Genomic DNA, 23,120 nt, shown 5'->3' with positions numbered 1-23,120 from the left:
AGAGAAACAATAAAGTTTTGAATTTGTTTTGATGTATCCCACTTTAAATCTGTGTACATGAATTATTCTAGAAACAACCTGTTTAAAGTCAAGTAGAATTATTTTGAAGACATATTTTGAAAAAAATAGAACTATTATTAACTCTCTTATCGCTATGTTAATATCTGCATACTATCTACTATTTTTTATATGCATGCATATTTTGCATAGTATTTAGTATTAATATTTTATTATACTAAACTTATGTGTATTTCTACATTATAATTATAGTCATTTTGCCATAATTCATAAAATTATTCTGTATTATTGAGATTTTAGGGTTTTTGTTTTTTTCTACCTTAATTTTAAATGAATATCTTCATGTGTCAAGCATTTGCTACTAAATTATATTCTTAGGTAAACTTCTTAGTAATTAATCAAAAGTACATTACCTTCTTGGATGATTACAGCAGGGACTATTTTTAAAAATTAAACACCTACATTTAATTTTAGTATAGTAAATCCACTAATTATAAGATAACTCCTTTTTTAAAAAAGACTACAAATATTCACTTAAATGAGAAGCATATCAGATAAATTAGTAAAAGTCTGAAACTATATCATGTTTCTAAATAATTCATTGAATACAGCTATGGTTACAGGTATTTTGATTTTAAAGAACAGGGCACAGATACAATAAATGTAGAAATATTTGGTCTTCCAAATGTCAAAAATCCAAAACATACAATTCATTATGTTGCAAAAAATAAACTCCAAATTGGTTGTCTGGATTTTAGAATTCTTTTTCCCATGGAAATAACATTATCAAATTCAGTTAAAATCCCAGGCCAACTCATAACATAGCTAAAACAAAATTAATCCTAAATCCAGTTAATACCGTGGCGCCTCAGCCCAAGATTCTGCTAAGCTACAAGCCTCGTGGGAGATGTAAAGAATAGGAAGGTGGAGCTGGGTGGAAGCTCTAGCACTTCTCTCCTATGGGAACCGGGAGGAAGGTGATTACAGTGGAGGGCTATGCTGGAGCACAAATCTACCACAGGGATTATTGGGTCAAGAAAAGACAGGAAGAAGTAAACTTCATGGTCTTTTAGACATATTGTCTGTAAGTCCAAAGTTCTTATGTTACCAACTGCTTGGGAAGGTTTTCTTAATTCCTGTACTTTTTAGGTAAACAGCAAGAGACAAAATGACTGGAATGCAGAATGAGCTACGAGTATTTCTAGCACTGTAAATAATCCAAGTAAATATGCTCCCAATGTAACTAAAATGCATGGTTGTGCCTTGTTCTGTTTGTTTACAACAGAGTTTCTCTGCCCTTCACATCAAACTGTAGAGTGGACGTACTGCCTTAATTACAAACGTCTTCCTTCAAATAATGGGCTTTACTTCATTCCTATTGCAGTACCTATACTCTCTTAGTTTTGTGCAGAATACAAAAATAAAGAAGAAATACTCCCTACCTGTAGGCACTAATAACGGAAAAATAGAAACATATTAATAATCATAAAATACAATATGGCAACAAGACATAGAATAAGTATGAATGGTTACAGAATTCCAAATGAGAGATGGAGGAAACTTGGAGATTTAGAAAATACTTTGCTGCTCCATTTCCACCATTAAAATGCTATCCAACAGGTGGTCACCTGGGTATACACACACATGATAATGAAGACCACAAAACTACCTATCTTTCTATCCTTATTTTAAATGCTGCCTACATGAAGAGGTATTTGAGACAAGTCATGAGATGGCAAAGCACTTTATTAGGTAGCAATGAAGGAGAATGGAGATTTGTGTTGAATAAATGGTGTGGAGGCAGGGAAGTTTGTGGAATGTCAGAGGAAAAAATGTTTTCAGCTTGTTTATTTCTTAGATTATGTGTAAGGAAGTAGTGGAAATAGTTTAGAAAATATTGGTTGAGGATACATGGTGAAGGAACTTCAATGCCAATCAACAAAGGCAATGCTGACATCAGCAACTGAAAGCTCTCCTAAGTCCCTGTGCAAATTACACTTAAAGAAATGTTTATAGGAAAGTGATTTATTGCTAGATTGCAGAGGAAGACAGAAGGCAACAAAATCAGTTTTTCTGTTTTACAGAAGCTGAGGCAAGAGGCAATAAGGTCTGCATTAGAATAAAGGACATTCAAAAAAATACAGTTAGACAAGAGATGCTCTCATATTTAGCAATGAATTAGATCTCAAAGAAGTCTGGAGGAAGACAAGTAGTGATATTAACACCCTGAAGATAGGAAAAAGCAGTTAGGTTGAAGAAGATCTCAGATCGCTACATAGAGGTCCATGAGAAGGTCTCATAATCAGCCAACAATAAAAAATATAAAAGATAAAATATGGTACACCTGTATAGGGCTGCTCCATTATACAGCCATGTACCACATAACAACATTTCAGTCAATGATAGACCATATATATGATGGTGGGCCCATAATATTATAATTCTGCATTTTTATTGTACCTTTCCCAGGTACATTCAGATAGACAAATACTATTATGTTACAATTCCCTACAGTATTCAGTACCTGTTAAACAGGTTTATAGCCTAGAAGCAACAGGCTATACCATCTGTGTAGCAGGCCATAACATTTAGGTCTGTGTAAGTACACTCTATGATGTTTGCACAGTGATGAAATCACCTAATGATGCATTTCTCAGAACATACCTTTGTCGCTAAGCAATGCATAACTAATCTTATGAGACCACTGTCATATATGAGGACTGTCATCGACCTCAATTGTTTTGTGGCACAGGTCTGTGTAACTGTTAACACAGGTCCTGCATAGCAAAATATCTGCTAAATCGGCTCTAATTTAAATGTATAAACTAAGGAATGAGAACAGATTTTAAGACATAAAGATTGAGCCTCACCTTTCTGTAATGCGTACCGAAGTTCAAAATTATACCACTTTTCACCCTTTGGATTTACTGAATTATACACCATACTTCTTCAAATTATCCCATCTAATAAGGATATATTCTCACTTTCATGAGATGTGTTTGTATAACCCACAAGTCATCTGGGATCTTAATATTAACAGTTGATGATTATGGGTCCTATTATTTTGCTTCCATCAACAGCCCCATTCTCATTACACTCTTCACGGGGGAAAAAAAAATGACATTTATCCAAGGGTACAGATATAGCAGGTGCTTCTTCAGAAATGAGACTGTCTTGACTGATGCTTTCAACTCACTACTCACTCATGTAACCTCTCAAGTCAGTAACCAGGGCAGAACAAATAACCCCCTCAGAGGCCATTCACCAGGTGCTGAGCTACTCTAGGTCAGTATTTTCAAGTGTTTGATTAAAATGTACTTTCTGGTTCATGCTTTATATTTGCTGGGAAATGAAATTTATAAAGATTTGGGGAGTTTTTCACCAAGAGCAGGCATTTGTGAAAAGAGGACAAATCACTAAAAGTTGTGTTTTAGAAAGCTGGCACTTAATTCTCGATATAGATAGTAAAATCCTGATAGTTTTGGGGACAGTGGAATTATGTTAATTCTGTCCTAAAACTATTACCTGTATATTTTAATTGGATGAGACTGTTCTAATAGAGGTATAATTTACGTAGAAAAAAAATGCACAGATTTAACTAAGCTGTTCAATGAGTTTTGATAAATGTATACCTCTGTACACGTTTGTATACGTTTGTATATATTGAATTGAAAGCAATTCAATTCATTGCTACACAATTACTACATTTGCTACAACTACTACATTGCTACAATTACTGTGTAATTATATTCAAATCAAAATTTGAAACATTTCCATCAACACAGAGAATCTTACCATATCTCCTTCCAGTCTGTTGCTCCCTAGAGGCCACCAGTGTTCTGGTTTTTATCATTATAGCTTAGTTGTGCCTATTCCATAATTCTACATAAACAAAATCATAGAGTACGTACTCTATGTCCCTCTTTGTTCAACATGTTTTAGAGATCCCTATTAATATTTTTGCACACATCGGTAGTTCATTCTTTTTTTGCTGAGTAATATTCTATATTAAGAATATACCAAAATCTGTTTATGTATTTACATGTTGATAGACATTTGGATTTTTCTTTTCCACTTTATGGCTATTATGAATAATAGTGTTATAAAATTCCTGTATAAGTCTTTTTGTGGATATTTTCATTTATTTTGGATAAATACTCAATAATACAATTATTAAATCATAGTATATATATGTGTGTGTGTGTGTGTGTATATATGCATGCTTATTTTTGGAAACATAAGGATATAATGAAAAAGGAAATATGTGAATCTTAAAAGCATAGAGATTGCTATCTTGCCATTTTTTTAATTTAGACTATTGTTTGAAAAACACTACTCAGTTTTATGCCCTGCTTTTCTCAATTACATTTTTATCTTTATCCCATTTCACTAAACATTTCAAAAAATTAAGTTATGGTTATGCAGATCTTTCATAATGTAAATATTCCATAATTATCTAATTCTTTCTTGGTGGATATTTGTCTTTAATATTTAATTATTATAACTATTTTTGTGATGAGAATCTATATGTGTTGTTACACATAGGCACCTACTGGTCAAACGGTTTAAAAAGTGTGATAGATACAGAATTTATCAGCCTTTGGAAATGTCTTACTGCTCTAATATATATTTATAGAAAGGGATGACTACAAAATAAGAAATTAATTCACAGGATCCTTTTTCAACTTAACGGTATATTTCAAATAAAGCTGTACCACACAGCTGTGAATACAGTGTATTCACACTGCACTTGCGTTGAATATGCAAGTACTGAAGCTAATTTTTGATCAAGTTATATCTGGGCTATGAAACCAGAAAAATGGAAATCAACCATCCAATTTAATGTCTGTTAACCATCCTCTGCCTGATTTTGCTATTAATAGAAACACAAGCTAAAAGTTCAGGCATGCAGTTTTCACCATGTGTACTAACTGTATCTTCCTACTACAGCTCACAAGGAACAAAGCCTCACTACACATTGAAAGGTATCTCTAACTGTAAAGGAACATTTTTGCAAAATTTCATTTCAGAGTCAGCATTTTAATTCATGTTACTGATTAAGTTACTCAGAGTCAAGTTAGCAGTGCTATTGATAGCAAAAGCAACTATTTTCACTCCCATCATTAGTTGCATCAAAAAGGGCTTTAATGCTTGGTCTGTGCTGTTCAAGTTTAAATCAAATCCAACATAAATTTGTAATGTATTTTCTCAAAGACACATTTTTCTCTCAAATAATACTTTATTTTTAACCTGAAATAACCCACAATATATTTTCTGATTTTATTTCTAAGATTACTAAAAATTAAAATACTTCTAAGGTACCATGTGGAAAGTACTACTGATGCTTCTAAGGCATAGTCTTAAAAAGTAAGACTGTAGTCTTACTTTTAAAATATGAAAAGCTCTCCTTTAAGTATGGGGAAAACAAAATTACATATGTTCATTTTTATTATTAGATTTCAAACCTACTTTTTTTACTTCCACATAAACAAACTGGTTTAGTTTATGTATTCTGCCCTAAAAGGTAAAATATACCTTTAACCTATTTTAACAAAGTCTAACGAACTATATCTTTTTCTGACCAAAAAAAAAAAGTTGTTACTTACGGCACTAAATGTTTATATTTTATACAAAATCTCTACTTCCCACAGATGGGAGTTTTAAACTTAAATTAGCCCAAAGTTCCCAATTCAAGATGCTTTCAAACATAATTATGATAAAGATAAAGGCTGTGGTAAAGTAATGTCAGGCACACATAGTGGACAGAGAATAAAGATAAGTCTTTCTCTCTGTTTCACTTGAACCAACCTCTTTAAAGTAAATATCCTAATAACTGTCTTATGGAAAAATTTAAGTTATGATGGGAAAATTGAAACGTATTCAAAAGGAAGAAATAGGAATGGGAAATGAACTAGGCAGATCAGGTGGAAAATCTGATTTAAATGACAAAAAAAGTCATATTAGTTGCTCGGAAGTCAGAGGCACCTAAAGGAACAATTTGAAGAATATGAAAAGCTTCATGTAAAAAAGATGGGCTCTCAAAAGTTGAATGTCATTAGACTAAATTTTAAATCATTAGTCATCTCATTCTGTCACACAATTTCACCCTAAGCCAGACTTACTATGAAAAAGGAGATTTTTGTCCAATTTACTTTGGACCCAGGGAGTTTACTTAGGAGCTCTTACAATATACCCAGTGGAGATGAAAGCCTCACAGGCAATAGTTATAAAGACAAAGAAGGTATTTCTGATCTAGATTCACCAACCCTCGGTCACAACTAAATATGCATTTGAGCAAGAAGCAGAAGGCATCCAGGGTGCCTGAAGTGCTATTACCATTTCCAGGTTTTCAACATGTGTGTCAGGGCTGTTCACCAATGAGGAAACTAAGGCTGCCATTTCTAAGGCACAACAGTATGACTGAGAAAAATCATAAAACTGCAGATTCAACAAACAAAAAACAATTTTTTCATTGAGTACCCTAACTACCACCTTAGGGAAGCTCTCAACCTCTGTGCCCTTCAGCATTCATCTTCATCTGCAAATGCACAAATTTTACTTACAGAACTGTAGCTAGTGGGGACATGTCTATCTCCCCTGCTGGGCTGGAAGTCCTCATTCAGCTTTGTCAGCATCGGCCCTCACTTGACATCCTCGTCTGGTCTCCCACTTCCCCATCTAGCCTCATTCCCTACCTTCTTCTGCAGAGACCCTTTATTCTAGTAATGAGAAATATGTGTGCTTCTACAAAGTCATTTATAATGCATCTGTGCATTTGTCCTTGTCCCTGTTCCTTTCTCTGCCTAGATCCCCCTTCTCCATTTTCAGATCCATTCTCCATCTTCTCCCTTTCTGTTGTTATCAGAAGATACAGTTTTAACATTATCTATCCATGAGAACTTTTCTGAGACCTCTTCTGTTATCTCTTGATATTATGCCTATAATTCTACTAAATCGCACATCACACTGCATCCTATTTTTTTCTCACGTTAGTCTCCCCAATAACACTAAAACTCTTTAACATTAAAGGCAATGATTTCGCTTTGCATAACTAGGACTTTGAAATGAGCCTGATATACATATGTACATATATGTGTGTATATATATACACACACACCCCCAAATACACACACACTGCTCATATATAGTACTATGACATAGCCTTTAGTGTTTAAATGAGTCTAAGAACAGCAATATTAACTCTATGTTCTCTGTAACTTCTTTAAGTACTATAATGCTCTCACAAATGTTGAACATACTTTAATAACGGTGGAGAAATGAGGAGACTCTGATTAAGAATACCTAACTCTCTGATAAGTTAGACACAACCTGCTAAGGGAAATCCAAGCTCTGGCAAGAGAGCTTGGAAAGCAATTCAATTCATTTGCTACACATTTACTGAATCCGTCTTCCATGGTGTCACAATCAGTAGTATCATGTTTGCAAGTAGACACTACCTTAAATATCAGAAAAGGCTTAAAATTCGAAGAGAACTTTCTTCCAAAAGGTCAATAAAAGAGGCAGACCTCTCTAACTCATGTGTGTGGGACATGGAAGCCAGTCAGATGATGAGAAGTAATAACAGTCCTAACCAAACACCAACTAAAGCATCAAGGATGCTTACCAAACTGGAAGGAAAACGTCCTGTGTCAACTTAGCAAAGTCTCTGAGAAAAACCACAAACCCTATTGTTGGTGAAACATTAGGTTATCAGCAGTATTGAAACAAAAATGTTTGTGGTCTTGAGCTGCCTACAAGTAATAGATTTTGAGGTTACCATTCTAAAGAGAGATGAGATTAGCAGTCCAAATAAAATACTAATATTGACCTCTGATGAGCCAACCAGGAGACAACTGGTGTACACAATCTGATTAGGAGAATTCTGGAAAAGGTGCGAGGCTACATTTACACAACCTCAGTGCATACTTGGAGCTCATTTTCTCTAAAATTAAAAACAAAGTGAGGTGAATTATCTCTAAAAGTCTAGCTTTTCCTCCTCATAGCACTGTTACTGCAGCCACTGAAATCACTGTGATCAGAAACTCTGCCTTAAAACTCTATTCAATAAGGCCAGTGATACAGCTAAACTATTCCTTATACTCATAGGGGACAGTATCAATTGTACATAATGACATATTTCTGGACATGTATTTAAGGCATAAAACAAATAAATGAAGGACAGAAGAAAGGAACTGTGAATGTGTATAAAAGCAATGATTAATATTGCCAGAGTATTCTTTTCTCCAGATCTATATTTTACTTCAATAATACTGTTTAATAAAGTTTTGGCCAGGTAAGGATTCTTCTAAAAAGATCTTTCTCTTTGCAAAATTATAGGCATTTTCTCATTCTTGTAGTTTTGACCAAACCAATAATAGTGACTAGTGTAATTTTGCAGTTATTATAAGAAAGATCCTGATTTTTAAATGGGTTGACACAATCCATCTTCTGAGCTCTAGTACAAAAACGTTTTCTCTTTTATCTAAACTAGCAGCACCAAACTTGGAGGAGAATGTAGTAGAGGAAGGCATCTTTTTTGACTCATAATAATTTATTGCAGAAAATTATGTAATTGTTTTACAAAAGCATATCATTTCTAAACCACAAGTTTAAGATGAAATTAGTTTAGGAATGACTAAAAACCAAGATACGCTGACATGAAATACCTAATAATTCAAACAATTTTCCGGAGAAAAATCTCATTCAAAAGATTACTAATATATTTAATGATTTTAAGAAATCAAGATAATAGTCTTAACTGTAGAAATATGATGGCCACATATTCCCCACTGGGATACTCTATTCCTCTCTGAGAGTTTTTTCTGTAGGAGATGGTTAAGAAGGTTAACCTGAACTGGTGAGAGCCACTATCCATGTGCTGCCCAAGAACCTTGCTTGCTTTATTTATTTATTTATTTATTTATTTATTTATTTATTGACGTTGTTGCCCAGGGCATGATCTCGGCTCACTGCAACCTCCGCCTCCCAGGTTCAAGTGATTCTCCTGCTTCAGCCTCCCGAGTAGCTGGGATTACAGGCGCACACCACCACACCAGGCTAATTTTCGTGTTTTTAGTAGAGTCGAGGTTTCACTATGTTGGCCAGGCTGGTTTTGAACTTCTGACCTCGTGATCCGCCAACCGCCTCAGCCTCCCAAAGGAACCCTGCTTTCTTTTCAGGTGTTTAATCATCTTAGTTCAATGGAGGGGAAAGGATGTTTATGTGACTTGATCCTCATTGTGGGATTAATACATTTTTCTCATCTAACCTCAAAACCTTCTTCCCCATGCTGCCCCACCCTATAAAGTATGTTTGCTCATTATATCTGGAATATATTGGGGTTTGTCTGTGGTTCTCCTCCATTCTGGTTTTTTTTTTTTTCCATCTTCTTTACTTACTGAATACTATGATATTGCAAGTACAAACAATGCCAAAGAAGAAAGAATAGTAAGAACAGTGCCAAAAAGCACATATTCTATTTGCTGAAAATAAAAAGAAAACTCCTTAGAGAATTAAAAAGAATTTAAAAGTGGTAGACAATTTTGTGCCTGCCAAAGTCTCAGAGTTTGTATGTCCCTATTAAAGTCTAGAGCTCCCCAGGTTTATCTTGTCCAAGAAAGTTACCCGCCCAAACTCTAGGTCTAGTTCATTATTAAAAGTACCTGCTAAAATTGGAAGCACACAGAAGAAACTTTACAGGTAAAACAATTACAACTATGTGCACAGAACAAAACAGACTGTATAACACACACCACACACATACACACACACACATACACACACACACACACACACACTCCATGACTGGACTATAGGCTAATGAGGTCTTCAAGGTTTCTGGTACAAATTCCTCAATCCTGAGATTCCTTCATGTCCTGATTACTAGTGATAGGGGAATCTGAAGGACAGCTAGGTTTATCTTTGGACAATTAATTACTAAGAGAGTCATTTGGTTCTTACAGCATTAACACACTGGTCCTAGTTCCTCTTTGAGATACGTAGAAGTCTGTTATAGCTTCCAGATGACCAGTCTCCAGATATCTAAAGGCTGGTACCTTATTCCTACTGACTTTATTAAAGTAAATGTGCCATTTCTCTACATCCATTTTTAATGCAATAATGCAACAAAATTTGTACTTAAAAAGCAAACAAATTGATACATGAAAGCAAGAATGTTGTTGCTGACACAAAGGGAGTCCACAGTCCCAGCCCACCTCTAAAGAGGTTTCACTCACTCAGTATTGACAGGGACTGCTCCAAAAATTTCTCAGATAACGTGAGACTCATCAGTACGCTGGTATGCCTGGTCTAAATATTCTCTGTTCATCAACCCTCTCTACATTATGACAACCATGCCTGGAAATAAGCATGATCTGACCAATAAAAAGTAGGACTCTTGACATTCCCTCTTCCTAATATCATTTAAGTGGCATCAGTTTCATTAGTGGTCCCATCACACTGCTGGGTCACTTGAAATTGTCACTGTGGTGACAAGGCAGGTCATTCCCATTCTATGTTTATGTAATTGGCTTTATGACCCCTCAATGTATGATTTCATATCTAACAACATCGAATTCAGGCCATCCAAAGGTGTATGAAGAAAATTATCTAGAAAGTTGCCTTAAGGAAATATCTGTATAAAACTTTTTAGACTTTATTTATTCACTCACATTGACTCTAATCTGAGGTCTGAAATGGAAAAACAGTCTTTTAGCTGAAAGCTTCAGACAGTAATTTGGAGCATTTTTGATTCTGAGTGAAACACACATACACACATTTATCATTATATGCAAAATGGTCTGTACAATTAGAGCCTTATTTTTGACCTTTAAGATACACTTAGTAATTACTTAGTAATTTTCAATAGACAATACTAAATTTTTTTTTTAAAAACATGCACATTCATAAAAGGATTATTTTTCTAGACATTTGAAAGTCCTTTGACCAAACTTTGGTTTAACTCTTAAATATAGACTGCAATATAATTGATACTAAATAATAATTGTTCATTTATGATCATAAGAAAAATTAACACATAAACAAACAAAAAAGCACAAGATTCTTTTTACACAATCACCTGCCTTCCAGAACTATGTTGTGCCCTGGGCTAGAACATACACAATTCAGGCCAGATTTTACTTTCAGAAACATTTCCCCTTGCAGCTGCTGATGTCTCATAGATATCAGAATAACACTGTGCTTTGAAATAATCTGCTGATATCATTGATTTTCAGGAGAGAAGGGAGGCTCCTCCCACACTGCTCATGACTAAGACGATCTGTGTGGAAACAGGTTCCTGGTTGCTTCGAAATGTATTGGCTCTTGGCTGTTTCCCACTCTACTTGAATCCATAACCCTCTGTCTGCTTGAAATATCATCATTTATCTTCAGAGTCGTGGAGTGTTAGGTCACAAAAAACAAGTTATTATCTGAAACTCCTTTTAGAGATTCCTATTACGTGAAGAAAGAGCCAGAGAAACAGTTAAGTAACTAACAAAATTTAAATATTCATACACTTCTACGCCTCTCTGATCATTTTTATGTGGCTTTAAAAAAAAAAAAAGAGGCCGGGCGTGGTGGCTCAAGCCTGTAATCCCAGCACTTTGGGAGGCCGAGACGGGCGGATCACGAGGTCAGGAGATCGAGACCATCCTGGCTAACACGGTGAAACCCCGTCTCTATTAAGAAATACAAAAAACTAGCCGGGCGAGGTGGCCGGCGCCTGTAGTCCCAGCTACTCGGGAGGCTGAAGCCGGAGAATGGCGTGAACCCGGGAGGCGGAGCTTGCAGTGAGCTGAGATCCGGCCACTGCAGTCCAGCCTGGGTGACAGAGCGGGACTCCGTCTCAAAAGAAAAAAAAAAAAAAAAAAGAAATTCATCATTTTTTTTCAGATTACTAAATACCTGATCATTGTAAGAATGCAAAAAAATTCAGAGGTTTACGAAGTTCCATCGTCATCCCTCCTGTTTCTCCAAACTGTGCCTCTGAGATAACCCATTTTTGAAGCCTGATGAGTATCATTCCATGTTTTGTTAACATGTTTACAAAGTCTTATATAAACATAGATACATAATACATCCAGGTTTGTAATGCAAGCTATTAAAAATCTAAAATAATTTTATATTGTTCTATAACATAAACTTCTGGGCTCAAGCCATCTTCCCACTTCTGCCTCCTTAAGTACTAGGATTACAGGTGTGAGCCACAGTGCCTGATTATAATCTGCTTTTAAACTTAACATTATTATCATGAATAGCCTTCCAAGCCAATAAGCAGTTTGACCACATTGTTTTGAGGCACTGCACAGTATTTGACGGAACAAATGTAAAATAATGCACATAACCATCCCCCTTTCGGTGAACAATGTCTTTTCCGGTTTGCTATTACAACGCTAGTTAACATAGTGATACAGATTTCTCTATATATTTATGTTTTTTATTTTATAGGGTATATGCCTACATGTGAGAGTGATATACCAATGTACACATTCTTAATTTTTTTATGTGTTACCTAATTACTCTCCCAAAAGAGTCAACAGTGTCAGTGTACACTCTTTTCCCAACAATTTTGATTATATGGGATGTTGTCAGCTTTTCTAAATGGTGTCAAGATAGTGGGTAAAAATAAATCGTATTTTATTGTTTTAAGGCATACTTCTATGGCACGAGTGTAAATATTCTAAATTGTTATTTTATTGTAGTTCTTATTAAAGGTTATAATCATCACTTGTCAAGACACAGTGAGCTATTTTTCCACACTACTTTTGAAAATCCAGAAGTGCACAAAATTCACATATTTCTTTTTTAAGTGTCCCATGAAATACAAATGTTAACTTACCTACTAGCAAACTTAATACTGCAATTCTATTATAAGAATTAAACTATGGGTGTTATTGGAATCAAACCATAAGATTCTAATTTTAATCATCTGATCTAAGTGTCAATCGTAACAACCAAAAGAGATCTGCCAATCTCCTAACCTAGCTATCACAGTCAAATTAACAAAAAATTAACAAACAAGACAACAACCAAAATCTATGCAGATTATCACTAAGAATAAGATATGATCCAGTGGAGCTCCTTTGAATTGAGGGATAGGGAAGGATTATGTGAGGTGGTAATAATTAAACTGAGATTTGAGTGTCAAAAAGAACAAGGTGAGGGAGAAGAGGAGAATAGGAAGGCATAGACAAGGAATAGAAAGGCCAGTGTGTCTACAAAATAGTGAGAGTGGTAGAGAATAGGAGGATAGAAGGAGGAATTTTAAAGATTAAAAGAGAAGTAGATTTGAGGATAGGAGATAGGAACTAGGGGTCCTGTTTGCACATTTGAAGTTTAAGGCCTATTATAAATCCAAGGGTAGATGAGGATCAGCACCTCAAGAGATGGCTCTAGGGGCCAGGAAGGGGCCAGGATGGACAATACAGATTTACGGACGCTGGCGTCAAGATGCCACTTAAAGCCATTTGAGATCATCTAGGGGTTATCCAAAGAAGCAAAAATTAGTCAACGAAGGTGTAAACAAGGATATAACATCAGTTGAGCACTAGTCTTCAAAAACATAGCAGTATTACACTTTGATTTATGCAAAAAAAGATTTTAAATATCAGATATATCCAAAGTTGTAATATGCATTATTTTAAATGGCTTCGGAATTCATTAAAAGGCACCATGCTCAGTCATCTTATGACGCAAAAATTTTCTATTAAAATGCCAATAATAACCTCTAAAGAGTGCTTGTGAATTCAGACACTTACGAGGTGGCAGCGTTTTAAGTGAGTCATTATTAGAGGATACAGGTATTAACACAAAATGTTCTGGCCTCAAAAGTGAACACAGAAAACTATCTGTCACAAAACCTTATCTGATACACAAAAAAAGTTTAATAATGCAGGAAATAACAAATAAATAAGAAAAGCTTGTGTGAGAGAGTAACTTAACAAGTGTAAGTACTTTGATTCTGGTGACCTTGGGAATGAGTGTCTCCTTCAATTTTGTACCCCAGGTGATTCTCCTCCCTCAGCCTGGTCCCAGACAAGTTGATTCCCTTTTTTTTTACCCTAAAGAGACATGCTTCATTTATTCAAATGATTAAAATTCAAGAATGTGTATATATTAATTAAAATGTTGACATCTAAAAGTACAAATTGGAGGTGCTATGGTCTCAAGAAGCCTTAAAATTATACAAATACATGACCTAACAAAAATGAAAGTAAACAGACTTCAACTAATAATGTTAATCTCATAATTTATCTCATATCATCTAATTTATTCTTAATCACTTTTGAAAGTAGTTCAACACTGTACATCATAACATCTAATATATCTTTAATTTTTCAATCTGTTTACAAGTGTGTTTCCTCTAATAATGACGGTAATAAGGAAAAGGATGGCTTTACAATAAAATTCTAACAAATACACACAAAATTCACTGAAAGATCTGTTCTGTTTTGAAGCCATTAAGTAAGTGCCAGGAATTTTCCAAGTAAGTAACTGAAACTCTTAAAACACTTGGAGGCTTGGAAAAAAAAGTTTTCACATCTCAATACAAGTTTAATTTGTTGATGCATGAATAAGCAATTTTAGCAGATAATCTATTTCCATAATGTTTAAAATGTATTATTTATGATAATATAGATACATTATAAATATGAAATTAATAAATATTGATTAAATTCCAAGTAAATACATAAGACTTCAAGAATTATGATTTTCTTAATTAACATTTTAGCTTTATTCTAAAGGAAAACATAATAAGCCTAATACATACACCAGGAGAATACAAAGAGTAAAATAGAATGGACTTAAATAAATTTGCTCAGTTCAGTGACAAAACCAGAAAATGAAGAAACAGTTTACTTTTAAACATCATTCACATTCCTCAGCTTCTAATTGGCTTATTCATAAAATGTGCTGTTTACAGAAAATTTAGTTTTTTCAGCAGTCAACAAGATCTTATTTCAAAGTTCAAAAAAATGTAATTAGAAAAAATAGACACTTTAATTCCAAAAATGCTGTAATTAAAATTAACTTTTTCATATCAAGTAAATTAAACTGCATAGTCTAAAAACTTAAGTTCCAATTCCTAATTCATATTGCAACATGCTAATAAAATGAGGATGAATGAAACTAGCAAAGTCTGTACTTTCCATAAATAACTATATGAAAACTTGAAAAGAGAAGTACAGTATATTTACTCAACAGTAGAAGAAACAGCTAGCACTTTTAAAATGCCATTTATGTAGTTATCTCATCACTCAATACGGGCTAAGTAAATAAATAAAAGCAAAGATTAAAGAAATAAACTCATTAGAAAATAAAACAATGATCAAAGAAATAGTATTCACACAAATTTCAAAGAGGATAGACAAATCATAAACAGAAAAAAAAAAACTGCCCTATAAGGATAGAAACAGGAAAAAAAAAAAAAAAGGCAGTAAGTAAAGGTAAGACAATGTAAGTAAGTAGCATGCTTATGCTGCAGACAATGTCATCATGATTAAACTCGAGGTGTGAAAGAGAGAGTCTTACCTGAGTGAGGAACACACATGATATATAAAGCAAATAAGAACAGGAGAGGACTGGGCTTCCATTTCCAATGGCAGCTCCACATTCGATCTGAGCGAAACATCCTGCAAAGAAAGAAAATGGCAATTAGGACATTCAACATTCAGTAAAGCATCATGACAAATAAAGTAAAAGTATAGGTTTCCAGTAGGGACTGGAAAATAAACTTTTTTCAGCCTTGCTTCCAAAGAGTGGAGCAACTTAAAAGATGACGACGACCTAATGATTTCCTTCAAGCTAATTAGCAAAAGAAAATAAATCCATGCATTTTATTTGCCACATGGCAGCACTTTCCTTATCAAAATATACATAATAGGTGATTTCTGCATAAGGATGGGTAGTCAGACAATTCAAAAAAATTACTTATTAAAAAATAAAGCAATTTTAGTTTCAGCCTCACCAGACTCATGTTCATCTGGGTAGAAGAAGGATGTTTCTATCAACCTTCCTTATAATCTCCCAGAAATTTAGACTGTAAGGATGTGTATTCCTTAATGTCTGCTGCTTTACAAATGGAAATATTTAACATAAAATCAAATTGCCCAAGCTCTGTTCTATCCCCTAAAGTGATACACTGAAGCATTAATATTCCAAAAAAGGTAAAGTCTTTATATATAAAATAGATATCAATGTTTTTAAATGGCTATTAAACACCAGGTATTATAGAAAGTAGTAAATGACATTAGATGGAGAGGTGATGCTTTGAAAACTCAACAATCCTTCTGCACGACAGACTCATTTAATTCCGAAAATTATATTTAATAATGATTTAGAAAGGAACATTCACATTATATTGTCTCAAAAAAAGTTATAATACAGTTCATTGAATCAGCACCATCAAAAAAAAGGCAAACCAGCACAGAAGGAAGAAATTAAAAATGTTAGTCATCAAAAGGGACCATAAGCGGACTGGCGAGCAGAAGAGTTGGGAGGCAGAAAGGTAAGCAAGCAGTAGTTAGAAATCTCCAGGAGACCTGAAAATCCCCTCAGGGAGAGTTACTTTGCCTATAAGTAATAACTGAGACTCATTTTATCGAGGAGCAACTAATAAGATACTTTAGGGTTACAGTAATATCTACCCTAAAGCCTAAAGTTTGCTTACCTGGGTGAAATGTGTAATACTAAACAGAAGAGCAGAAAGAGAAATACTCAAATGAGCAAAATTAGACATGGAAGGACTCCTGCACTTGCCTCAAGCCTGCATTTTTAATCTTTAAGAGGCCATCTCCATCTCATAGCCAAGAGAACAAGCTTAGAGTGAGACAGATCTGGTTTGCTACTTATGAACTATGCTGTAACCCTTGGGAAATTGCTTGATGCCTTGTGCCTCCTATTTCTCACCTGTAAAATAAGGAACAGCAATAAACCTAGTCCACAGTGTTGCTGAGATGATTACATAAGATGATGCCTTGAAAGCACAGTTCATGGCACTCAGCAAGTACTCAATAAATATTAGCTATTATTATTATTATTACTATCATTCCAGACATTCTCATTCAAGTGGTGTTATTCTGTCCATAGTGAAATCAAAGGAAAAGACTAAATCAAGAGTAAACAAGATTAATCTCATATGCCAACACCAATCAATTGACTTTATGGTCACTTCTTAGATCACCTGGGGACCGAAATGAAATTGGTTATTCATGTCTGCTAATGAATACAGAAATGTTAAGTAGTGTCTGAAACTCATGCCACGTTTTATTATTCACCAAACTAGAAGTTCTAGAACCATGCAGCTCTCCTGATGGAAATTCTAAACTAGGAAAATTTGAAACTAGGAAAAGGTTAAGATTTGAAGAGTATCTGTTGTTTGCAAGTATGTTTTCAAATCCATCCATCCAAAATATCTGAGATTAAAAGAAGTACTGCTAATAAGACGTATATTTTAGTAAGTAAGAAATTAGTAATTATAATAATGGATGTGGACTCTCGAACAGCACCAACTTACCTCCTGGTGCCTCTATAAATTGTGTGGTTTGTAGAGCAAGTACTTAAACCCTTAGTCTTTTCTTCTGTAAATAGGATATTACCCACCAAAAAGAACTTGAAATAACAGTACAGGGTAATCTGTAAGGGCTTTTAAAACAGTAGGTGACAAACTTCCGTCCCATAGAAAGTTCACTTATTTGGAAGAATAGGCCTGTTTCCTACTGATGCTGGATGAATGAGTATGCTTTTAAAACAAAAGCACAATTACATATTCAAAGATATTTAGAGCTAGAAGGACCAATGCTGAAGTCTAATTGAATCTTCTCATTTCACAAAAAAAAAGGAAACTTGGGTCCAGAAAAATAGAGACAGACCAGTCAAACCTGGCTATCACCCTTACCGATATTAACAGAAGGATATATCAGCTCAAAAGAATTCCCAGCTTCTTACACTTTTTGATATATGACAATTATCTTTTATCAACATGTGAATAATGGCTCTTAGATTCATATAATCTCTAAATAATACTCATAGACTCCTGCTCGTTAGTTTCTCCACAAAACACTATTTATGCGCTCAGGCAACTTCTTCGCTATAAACGGTTTCAGCATTTAGGGATTCCATATTCAATTCTGAGGCTGTCTTATCAAAGCTGCCTGCAATCCCATCAGTTGCAAATGATGACCACGGCTTAAGGCATTCCATGTGTCCAATCCTATCACTTCGACAGAAAAGAAACCCAACAAGGCAAGCACTTGTAACTAAACAAACCATAGGACAGGCCAACTTTCAACCACTTTACAGTTTACTGAAGAAGATAAACAAATAAAGTAAGAATAGAACACAGGAAGGAAAGTACTATGTGTTTTCTCAGGGGATCACTTAGCAAAGATACACCCCTGAGATTTAAATAACTATCTCCCAAGAATGGAAAATCCTGAACAGGGTTACTAAGGTTCTAAATAGGAACTACGAGGAAAAAAAAAAAAAAAAAACCACACACACACACACACACAAGTACACTCTTATATCATTTTGATTGTGGTCTTAAAGTTCTATTGAAGACAGCAGGAACATTTTTTAAGTAAAAGACAGTCATAGACTCCTATATCTGGAAGGAATCTAAAGATTATGCAAAAAAATCTATCATCTTACAGGTGAAAAACTAAGATACTAAACTACTTGCCCAAGATCATATGATCAGTGGTGTCAGAGCCAAAACATCATTTTTGTCACTTGGCTTCCAACCTAGGGTCCTTTTTGAGAACCACGCTACCTCTGTTGCAAACTTGTTCCCCTTTTCAATCTACGTAAGCTACAAAATACAATTTGCTTGAGTCCTGTTTCAGGAAGCTTTAGAATGTAACCCTTCTACAGAATTGCTTTAAATGTGGATATGATTCCTTGTACGCATTATTTTATCCAAATGGATCACCGAAATAATCTTAAAAACCTACCATTTTCCATCTCTCTACTCCTACTGGTTTCCCCAAAAGTCACAATTTAAAGAGAAATTAGTGGAGAAATTGATATGACACTAATGCAACCAATAACAGCAACTGTCAGAATTAACTGCTTTCGCCATATCCCATCCCTGTTTCTATGGCAAATCTTTTCATAAACGGGACTGGGGAGTGGTAGAGAAAATACCTTAATTCTTCCAGAATGAAAAGAACAGTAATTTGGTTTATTCAAGTCTGCTCATAATCATATTTCTTTTTTTGGTTAAAGATCATGTTCCTGAGCCAAAGCAATTTTTTTTTAAAGTGCTATTCTATTAACTCGATTTAAGTCCCTTTATTAAGTTGGATGTACCCCCACTTCAAAAAGGCTGATTTATTCTTCAACCCTGCACAAATCTTAAACTTTATTTGAACAGTAACATGTATAACTGGCTTATACCAGAGGTGAGAGTAAAACTCAGCCTTAAGAATTACACACATAGGTACACAAGAAAAAGAGAAGTAAATTGTATCAATATACTGGTTTTAACATTGTACTATAGGTTTTCCAAATGCTACCACTGGGGAAACTGGGTCAAAGGTATACTGGATCTCCATACTTTTTGGCAACTATATTTGAAGTTAGAAATACCTTTAAAATTTCAATTGAAAAATTAAACTCTTAAGCCCTTATGTATACAACTTGTTCTCAGATGGTTCAGAAAAAAATTGTGTGTGTGTGTGTGTGTGTGTGTGTGTGTGTGTACAGGAGGGGCTGGTGGGGAGGCAGGTAAGGAGGAACAGGAATGATTAAACAAATGGGGCCAGTAATTAGAATAGGTAATTCTGGGTGAAAGGTATAGAGGTGTGTTCTTTTTCGCATTATTTTTATTCTTGAAAACTTCCTGTAGATTTAAAATGATTTCTACAAGAGTTAAATACATACACATTTACATTGAAACATATCACTGTTTTCATGTCACGGCTCTCTCTTCACTATTGAGTATTATTGCTTTAATCATTGTCACTTTGATAGAAGAAGTTGTGTCTCATTTGAATTTCCTTTGGATTGTCATGTTCAAGTCATTTGTATAGTTTTCTATTACAAATATAAATATTTTCCTCATTGATTTGTGATTTTTTGACCACTCTTATTTTAAATACGTTAAACTTTTGTCATATTTGCTCTGCTTTAAATAAATTAATCTTGAACCTTTTTTTAAGGCATTCCAGATAATTCCATTTCAAGTAATGCTTATAAAGGAAAGTAAGATGACACTCAGGTAGCCACATATTTTTATCAATATATCCTTTATACAGTACCACCCCGGTCAACTATATTGCATCTTAACATCATCCAATGTAGATAATAATCTCATCCAATTAGAAATGAAAATTGAAAGATAACAGTTTTTGCCCATGCATACCACAAACATTGAACAAAGTGTTTTCTAGTTAGTCTAAATTCTAAATAGACTGTAGAAACTTTTAATCATCCCATCAGAAATGTAAACTCTGTAAGATATATAGGCCGTTAGAAAAATGGTCACATTTTAAAAAGCGGTCATTAGTTTATTTTTAATATGTAAACTAATTCTCTTTCAAATCATTATTTCCAGACATCAGAGTCATGTGTCCAGTTAGGCTACAAAACTACAGGCTTCTAATATTTCCCATAAACCAAGAGACAATAGCCTTATTCACCATTCATATTGAAAAAGCACAATGTCATGTAATTTATATAAGCCATAAATGGAACAGTAGCTTCATGCAGCTTGAGACGAATTAACGCAAGTCTTGCTACATCTACTAAATTTCTTAGGGTATGAAAAATATGCAGTCACTACAACTCCCAAATATATTCGTAAAGTCTATAATTTCAGAACTTGACTATAACAATATACAAATACACTTTCTCCACAAGGAGGAGGCATAAAACACACATAAGTAGTTTCTGTACTTGAATCTATTAAAATTTAAAGCATAATATAGCTTATGTTCCCCATTTTAACATTTTTCAACAAGATAATAAGAATATTAATCTTGGAAAGATTGGTAATTCTTTCCATATATTCTAACAAACCAATACCTAAAAAGAATCAGACCATCCTAAACCACTCCATATGAATCGTAAACAGCAAAATGGAAAAAAACATACTTACCATCTGGTAAAAAATGGAAACTTTCAGTCAAAATAGCTCAATAAAGAATCTCAAATCCAGGTATCAAGCCCTATTTTCTACGTGATTTCATATTCACGCTTTTACCCTATAATGACCCTGGAGGAACTGGGTCAAAGGTATACTGGATCTCCATACTTTCTGGCAACTATATTTGAAGTTAGAAACACCTTTAAAATTTCAATTGAAAAATTAAACTCTTAAGCCCTTATGTATACAACTTGTTCTCAGATGGTTCAGAAAAAAATTGTGTGTGTGTTTGTGTGTGTACAGGAGGGGCTGGTGGGGAGGCAGACAAGGAGGAACGGGAATGATTAAACAAATGGGGCCAATAATGACATGATTTTTTAATCACGAAGAATTCAAGTGGACTATATAACTTAATTTCATGATCAGGAAATTTTTACATAACCTGTTGATAAGCTTAACATCTTTTATTTTAAAAATAGGTATTTATACTTTTATGTGTAATATGCTTTTTTTCTCATAAGATCTAAATACTTAGGAAAGCTGAAAAAACCTGGGCAAATACCTGATGTTAAAATCCCAGGTATATTTTCAAGAAAAACTGAAGCTGAAAACAAGCTCATATTACTTCAAAATGTGTAGCCTGTATATGAGAACAAGTCTTATATGAAAATGCTGGCTGTATCCCAAAATAATTTTTTTCAAGTTATACCTTGCCGATTCCACCGGCATAAAGGAAACTTTAAAATTCCCAGGTGTGGAATTATTTCACATGCTGTTTTAGTAAAAATAAGTGGTTCATTTCTGATTACATCTCACAGTACTAGGAACAGAGTTACAGAGTGCTACACTTGTGGGCACTATCCTTTCTCCTATTTTAAAAATGTGTGTTTGGGGAGTGGGGAAGTAGGGAATGGAAAGTGCAGGAAAGTCTGGAAAAACAGGACCTAGGGGGCAGGTCTTTCCCTATGTACTGAACTGAAAGAGTAAATTCACGTAGGATCCAGGAGTTAGGGGAAGGAGGGTTAAGTACCAAGTTCTAGAAATTGTTGTACGTGAGTTAGTGGAAGGGGATAAAACGTCTGTCACGGTGTCCGCCCAAGATTAAGTAAAACACCAGAAGGAAAATTACCTATTACAAGAAAAAGAAACTTCTTGTTTGGACACAAATATAAGCTTGGCCCTTTTGAGTACAATCTTCCTTTTCCCATTCTGGAAGGCCAGACGGTGCTTGGCGACCCTTTCATGGGGTCGCTCTGAGCCACCTCACCATTAGGATGACAATTCTATGGAAGCAAAATCTTTCAAGTTTCTGTTTCAATGCCCCAATTCTCCCCGCCCCCATAAGTCTATGGAAGTCCCCTCAGATCCTATCATGTAACGTGGCATAACCCTTAATTACTTCTTAATCTCCAAAGCACACTGAAAACATTTTCTGCGCACCTTAAAAAAAATTCAAACACCCCAAAGATCCAAGAATAACTTCTACAGTCAATGGTGACAATGTGTAAAGTCAACATTCTCTCGGCATACCAGTACCTTCCAAGACCCCAGGTGTTGATCCCGGAGAGCGCCTTCTTGGCAGGGCCAGGCCCCTGGACCGGAGGAGCGGTGCCTGTTACTCCTTGTTTAATTTGAATTGAAAACACGTTTTCCCCATTCTTGAAGCCCTGCCCTTTTTTATTAGGCTTTACACCGCCCAAATGTGAGGTTTACCTCGCTGGGAGGGGGAAGCCACACACACGTGTCACAACTCCACTTGGCAATAGTCCTACTCCTCAGTGCCTCGAGGGACAAACTGAAGACAAACCAGTTTATTCCCTCCGTGCAGTTGAAGTCCTTACAAAATCATTTCTCTTACGGGTGGGGTGGTCGGGGAGGGGGCGTCAGAGGGTGGACACAGATAAAAGAGTGAAGGAATTTCGAGCTGAAAGGTGGGACTTACATGTTGACATTACTGCGCCGAGGTCCCCTTCGGCCGCAAGATCATCCTCCACCACTTTCCCGGCTCTGCTGC

The 23,120-nt window shown here is 35.0% G+C and overlaps 1 protein-coding gene across 1 annotated transcript in view; it reads right to left on the bottom strand.

Moving 5' to 3' along the window:
• The window catches only part of ADGRG6 (adhesion G protein-coupled receptor G6), a 131,581-nt gene extending 108,825 nt beyond the window's left edge, over window positions 1-22,756 (bottom strand). The window contains exons 1-2 of the mRNA XM_025384092.1: window positions 22,643-22,756; window positions 15,550-15,650 (exon numbers count right to left, since the gene is read on the bottom strand). Coding sequence (XP_025239877.1) covers window positions 15,550-15,649 — 100 coding nt within the window. The 5' untranslated portion in view covers window position 15,650; window positions 22,643-22,756. The remainder of the gene's footprint in view (window positions 1-15,549; window positions 15,651-22,642) is intronic.
• Window positions 22,757-23,120: the final 364 nt, after the last annotated feature.

This window comes from Theropithecus gelada, chromosome 4 (genome assembly GCF_003255815.1).
Source record: "Theropithecus gelada isolate Dixy chromosome 4, Tgel_1.0, whole genome shotgun sequence".
Lineage (NCBI taxonomy): Eukaryota > Metazoa > Chordata > Mammalia > Primates > Cercopithecidae > Theropithecus > Theropithecus gelada.
Note: the sequence above shows the minus strand (reverse complement) of the source record. Positions and strands in the feature narration are given on the sequence as shown.